Source organism: Nannospalax galili, unplaced genomic scaffold (genome assembly GCF_000622305.1).
Source record: "Nannospalax galili isolate Female #2095 unplaced genomic scaffold, S.galili_v1.0 scaffold1149, whole genome shotgun sequence".
Lineage (NCBI taxonomy): Eukaryota > Metazoa > Chordata > Mammalia > Rodentia > Spalacidae > Nannospalax > Nannospalax galili.
The window spans coordinates 970,337-977,114 of NW_008359817.1; the positions used below are offsets into that span (position 1 = coordinate 970,337).

General features: G+C 42.9%; 1 protein-coding gene across 1 annotated transcript in view; it reads left to right on the top strand.

The window, feature by feature from the left end:
• The window catches only part of Rp9 (RP9 pre-mRNA splicing factor), an 18,596-nt gene that overhangs the window by 6,096 nt on the left and 5,722 nt on the right, over nt 1–6,778 (top strand). Inside the window, exons 2-4 of the mRNA XM_008823691.3 lie at nt 2,493–2,523; nt 3,269–3,398; nt 6,117–6,208. Coding sequence (XP_008821913.1) covers nt 2,493–2,523; nt 3,269–3,398; nt 6,117–6,208 — 253 coding nt within the window. The remainder of the gene's footprint in view (nt 1–2,492; nt 2,524–3,268; nt 3,399–6,116; nt 6,209–6,778) is intronic.

Genomic DNA, 6,778 nt, shown 5'->3' on the forward strand with positions numbered 1-6,778 from the left:
TTTGAAGTCTTGTATCTGACTGAGCAGCACTTTCTGGTTAGGAACAAAATCATCAATGAGAAATAATTGTCTAATAACTTTTTATATAGACTTAAGCCTAATATTTGGGAAGTGTAATCCCTTGAAGTCTTAAAAAAATATACTGATGACTTTACTCTTTGGTTATACTTTCCTTTTGGGTGTTTAAGACCATACAATTGTCCCAAATAAATCAATTTATGTTTACACTTAAGGTTATTTGAGGCTCTGTTCCTCAGGGATCACATGGGCTTGGGAGGAGCCCCTGGATCCTTTCTTTTACTAGTTCCACCTATGTGAAGATAAGTCAAAGGTCCTGCTCAACCATATCTGGCTTCACTTGGAAGCATGGATGAGATGTTTCCTCTGAGTTGACCCTCCTCTTTGCAGACTGGACACTGGTTCAGGTCCATCTGATGGGGTCTCCACAGCCTCCCTGAACAAGAGGACAGGTGACTCACCACAGTTACAGGACCTTTTGAGAGATGTTCCATAGTCCCCTGGAACTTAGTCAACCTTGAAGGGCAAGGGGCAAAAATTGTCCTTTAAGTCCCTCTAACCATATTAGTATAGGCCTCAAAGTATGTTTGTTAAATATCCAATAAGGTTAGTTCTACCAGTCTGGTACTTTTAATTACCATGTGCTATGTAGATAAATCTTGGGTAAAAAACCAGATATTTGAGGTGTGGAGGTGCACGCCTTTAATCTCAGCTCTTGGGAGGCAGAGGCAGGTGGATCTCTGTAAATTCAAGGCCAGCCTGGTCTACGTAGTGAGTTCCAGGACAGCTGGGGCTACAGGGAGACCCTGTCTCAAAAAGACCGAAAAAAAAAAATTTCTCAGATAAACCTTGACTAGATATATTTGTTTCTTAAATTAGTTGACTAAACTATGACCTTAGAAAATTTTAAGATTATGTGTATATTATTTTTGTTTCATCCTTTATATATCATAATAAACCTACACAGACCTTCATCAATTGCTTAGGCTTTCTCATTTTTTCTATTTTGGAAAATATCTCCATTCCTATATCATTTTAACATCTTTTACATTCTCATTTTCTTTTTTTTTTTTTCAATAATTTTTTTTTGTCTTTTTGAGACAGGGTCTCCTTGTAGCACCAACTGTCCTGGAACTCACAGAGATCCGCCTGACTCAGTCTCCCAAGTGCTGGGATTAAAGGTGTGCACCACCACACCCAGCTTTTATTTTTTTAATAATTATGAGACATAATAGTATTAACAAAAAAATTTTCCCTCTGTTGTGAGACTTCTTTTCCTGGGGATACTAAACAATGCTTATTCCCTTTTAAGGTTCTAGTGTCAAGCCAATGTTTGATTAAAGTTTTACTGGGGAACCAATGAATTTACTGAGCTTACTTAGGAAGATAACTAAGGGGTTGCTGAGGTGTATGTATGACCTGAGGGTATGCACACTGGAAAGCCTTTACCAAGCATGGGTCATAGCTTCTCTTCATAGCCTTCCCCAGATTGTGTACTTTAGCCCTCCCCAAATCCTGGAGACCATACATGATTAGGGCCAAATTACATACAGTTTTCTGGGAAGAGTGGCTGGATACTCTGGTGAGGGTCCAATGACCCTGCATGGCCCTCCTTTAATGAAGGAATGAAGGAGCAGAACTGTCAACAAGCCCAATTGTGAGGATGTTTAGCAATCAGGCACAGCTGAAGTTGTGATGATGGTAGTTATTTCATGCAGTAGAGACTGCTGTATAGTATCATCTTATATACCATAGCTTTTCTTTTGAAAATGTTAAATGTCTGCTTTGGAAGATGCACTGGGTCAAATCTGAGAAGCTAATTATGTTCTGACCCAGTTCCATTTACTATGGAAACTTCAGGGACAGATCTTCCTCTGACTCATGGAAAGACTTGGGATTAATAACATTTCTAGTCCATCCTCCACCAGGTTGTTTTCTCCCACATCTTAGGGAAGAGGAAATGGAAAATCATCTGACTGCCCCTTAGTCTGTTCTTGACTACCTAAATGTCTTTTCCTTCTGAAGGACTCCTTAAACTCTGCATAAAAAGAGTCTCAGAACATTAAGCATTTCATTTTTTTTCGTTGTTTTAGAGATAATCATACTTCCTGGAGGTTTAGAGAAGTAAGGTATACATCTGAGCTAAATGTTCCTGTATCACTCTATGGTGTTGCTCTCCAAGCACACAGTGTCCTTCCTATCAAGCTACTTGCCCCAAATACAAACTTCCCAGCCAACCGTCACAGCCTGGGTATCTTGGGAGTGCAGTCCCTGGAAAGGAATAAGGAGGACCGGGCCAGTGTCTGATGGTGCACAGAGCATGGCAGGGAGGCTTGTGAGGAGATTCTGCCAGGTCCGATGGTGAAAACTTCCTGTTACTGAAATCACTGACCCAAAGCCGCCCCTTCATGTAGGTGTGTGGTATTTCCATTGACCCGTTTGATGAACACTGCTTTTTGTGTTTGATTTTGCAGTTACGAGAAGCCTCCTCCTGGGCTTATCAAGGTAAGTGTAGAGATTGTACTCTTGTTTACTCTATAAAGTGTAGTTGTGGATTTTGTAATTTGCTAGAAAAAAGTGACTGTGTAATTTTAAAATCTTCTTATATGAAAACACTTCCCTATACATGCCCAATGAGTCCTATTTTGACTTTGTCACAGGCCTGTGTCTTTCTGGAAACTTAATCAGCCATCTTTCTCTGTCCTAAGGAACATAGGAGTCCCTAGGCACGGCCCCCTTTCTCTTTCTGTGGCTGCGTCTTCTTGAAGCCTTGCTGTCCATTTTGATTGTCTGCCTCACTTGGCCAGCTCCTCAATACACCTAGGGTTGGGTCTTGAGTGTCCTCAGCTCAGAAAGCCTCTGAAGGGACCCAAAAGGGCATCCATTGCCACCTCCTGGACAGGGAACCTCTGCAGCTCCATGGCTACACTATCAGGGTATTTGAGTATAACTTGTATCTCTCTAGTTCATGGAGGGATGTGATTAAGAATTACATTATCAGGTCAGGTGTGATGGTGCATTCCTTTAATCTCTACACTCTGGAGGCAGAGGCAAGAGTATCTTTGGGAATTTGAGGCCAGCGTGGTCTACATATCAAGTTCCAGGGCTACATAATGAGACCCTGTCTCAAAAAAACAAACACGAATGAATGACATTTTGTCCCGCAGTGCAAAAAGTCTGACAATGGTAACCTCCTAAGCAGGAGGGATGGTGGGGATCATGTTGTTCGTACGTTGTTTTCTTCATTTAGGAAGATGAGACTAAACCAGAAGACTGTATACCAGATGTACCTGGCAATGAACATGCAAGGGAGTTTTTGGCTCATGCACCAACTAAAGGACTTTGGATGCCACTGGGGAAAGAAGTCAAAGTCATGCAGTGTAAGTAGGGAAGAGTTTCAGTGTTGGTCTATTTTCTGTTGTTCAACAAGGTATACCAGGGTGGGTAACTCATGAAGAGATTTATTTGGTTCGTGGTTCTGGCGACTACAGGGTCTAAACAGCTTGGCATCAGTATCCTGGCATGTGTTCCTGGGTTACATCATCTGGGCAAAGAAGCTGGAAGAGAGCAGGTTATGTACAGAAGGGGCTCCATGTGCAAGGAGTGACTCGAGACAGGCATACTCTCTATAACAACCCATTCTCACATGATTACTCAGACATGACCTACACCACCATTCTTGGGGGTTTAGTCCCCATGACTAATACAGTGCTATTAAGCTCCACCTCTTAGAGGCTCCACCATCTCTACATCACCGCACTATGGACCTTTGGGGGACAAACCATAGGACTCCTCAATCCTCACAAGTTACATACCACAGTTCAGTGGCATAACTTCTTCAATTTGGCTTGTTTTCTTCATACCTCTTTTTGTGTGTGTGTGTGTGTGTGTGTGTGTATAGGTGTATGAGATAGTAAAGATCAAACCCAGTGCCTTGTCCATTGCTTTGTGTACTTGTTTTGTTTTTTTTTTTTTCTTTGAGTCTTTTTGAAACAGGGTCTCCCTGTAGCCACAGCTGGCATGAGATAGTAAAGATCAAACCCAGGGCCTTGTCCATTGCTTTGTGTACTTGTTTTGTTTTTTTGTTTTTTTCTTTGAGTCTTTTTGAAACAGGGTCTCCCTGTAGCCACAGCTGGCCTGGATTCGCTGTGGAGACCAGGCTGGCCTCAAACTCACAGAGATCCGCCTGCCTCTGCCTCCCAAGTGCTGGGACTAAAGGTGTGTGCCACCATCCCCAGCTGGCTTCATGTACTTGTAACCCTAGCATTGGGGGTGGAGACAGGCTGATCCTGAGAGCTTGCTGACCAGCCAGTCTAGCCAAATAATGGTGAGCTTCTGATTCAGTCAGAGACCTGTCTGGAGGCAACAAGACCAAGAGATAGAGGAAGACACCTGGCATCGTAGCCTCCGAGTGGGTGCATGGACTCACACTCACAGGTGTGCATCACTAAGACCTTCCTTTCACTACGTGTTTTCTGTAGTTGCCAACACAGACTAATCAGGTGAGCTGTCCAGCAGTCTCTTCTTGCTTCCTGACCTCCTTGGTCAGTATCCAAACACAGGCTCTCACTGAGCTTACCATCCCCAGTCAGCTTCCTGGTTTGGATGGATGATGAAAAGAGGTGAGAGAAGTAGCAGGGATCGCATCATTCCCGTTAAACACTCCTTCCTCAGGCTGCAACACCAAATCCAAGTCCGTATTCAGTCAAGTGCCTCTGCGTTGTATGCTTACTTTTGTCCACATGAAACATGTTTATATTTTTATGTCAACTCCTAAACCTGTTTAAACAGGACAGTTTCTTTGTTCTGTGGCTAAGGTTATTCTGTGGTCCTGATGGTATTAACATTTTAAGAGAATTTATTATTTTGTTTATTTAAACTTAAGGATCTAAACTTGGTAATGTGGTGTGCCCTTGTAGTCCCAGCACCTGAGAGGCAATGATCCTTTAAGTCAAGGAATGTGAGCCCGAGCTACACAATCATACTCTCTCAAAAAAAAAGGTATCTGTTCTAGTGATGCCGGAGATTTTATCCAGTGCCTTGAGCATGCTAAGCCATGCTTTCGTAGGGAACTCTTTTTTTTTTTTTTGGTCTTTTTGAGACAGGGTTTTCCTGTAGCCCCAGCTGGCCTGGAACTCACTATGTAGACCAGGCTGGCCTCGAACTCACAGAGATCCGCCTGCCTCTGCCTCCTGCGTGCTGGGATTAAAGGTGTGTGCCACCACGCCCAGCTAGGAACCTGAACTCTTATCTATCAGAATCAGAGCCACTTCAAAAAGATTTACTCTTTATTTTTTAAAAGTGTTTGAGTGTGAGCCAAGCATGGTGGCTCATGCCTTTAATCCCAGCACTTGGGAGGCAGGGGCAGGTGGATCTCTGTGAGTGCCAGGACAGCTGGGGCTACAGAGAGACCCTGTCTCAAAAAGACCAAAAAAAAAAAAAAATAGTGAGACACACTAAAAGTAAATTCATATTTTGTGAAAATTTTTGCATTCATTTGCTTCATAAATATTTGATGAAAAGTTTATTCCTAAAGTGACAAGAGTTGAGGGTGCTTGAGGAAGAAGTTAGTTGACCTTTATGTTCTGGGACTTTATGTTTTCATCCATTGACTGTCTTTTCACTCAGAATTGAAGTCTAATGAAAAACTTTTTTTTGTTGTTTTTTTTTTTAATATTTTGTTTATTATTTTTATGTGTATGCGTGTATTGCCTACATGTAGTGCAATGCCTGAGGAAGACAGAAGAGGCTGTTGGATCCCCTGGAAGTGGAGTTACAGACAGTTGTTAGCTGCCATGTGGGTGCTGAGATTTGAACCCAGGTCTTCTGCAAGAACAACCAGTATTCTTAACCACTGAGCCATCTCTCCAGCCCCCTTTATTTTGGTCTTCTTGAGGCAGGGTCTTGCTGTAGCCCCAGCTGGCCTGGAACTTGCTATGTAGACCAGGCTGGCCTCGAACTCCCAGAGATCCACCTGCCCCTGCCTTCCAAGTGCTGGGATTAAAGGTGTGCACCACCACACCTGGCTGAAAAACTACTGAAACACTATTCCAATGAGGTACTATGTCATCTTACAGAATTTTTCTCTTTGATTTTAGGTTGGCGTTGCAAACGGTATGGCCATCGAACAGGCGACAAAGAATGTCCGTTCTTTATCAAAGGCAACCAGAAGCTAGAACAGTTCCGAGTAGTAAGTCAAACCCTATGCTGTCAGTTCATAGTTACCACAGATTATGAATGTCAAGCACATGGGTCATCATTAGTGAACTTGTGTTCTGTAGATACATACCCCAGAAACCACCTGGCCTAACTACCAGATGTTGATATACCTCTATTATGCGTTTGTGTGGCAGATAACTTCTTTAACAAAGAGCTAACCAGGAGGTTGGAGATGTAGCTCATTAGTAGAGTGCTTGCCTAGCATGCACAGAGCCCTAGGTTCTATCCCCAGCACTGCATAAACCAGGCATGGTGGCAAATGCCTGTAATACCATCTCTTGGGAGGTAGAGGAGGAAGATCAGGAGTTCAATGTTATTCTTGGCTACATAGTGAGTTTAAGGCCAGTCTGGGCTACAGGAGGCCCTGTCTCAGAAGGAAAAAAAAAAACTATTAAAATGTTCTCTATTTAGCACCTCAGTAAGTTGAGGCAGAAAGATTAAAAATTCAGTACTAACCTGAGCAAGTTATGAGACCTCCCAAGTGCTGGGACTAAAGGCATGTGCCACCACGCCCGGCTCTAAAGGAAATTTTAAAAGGACT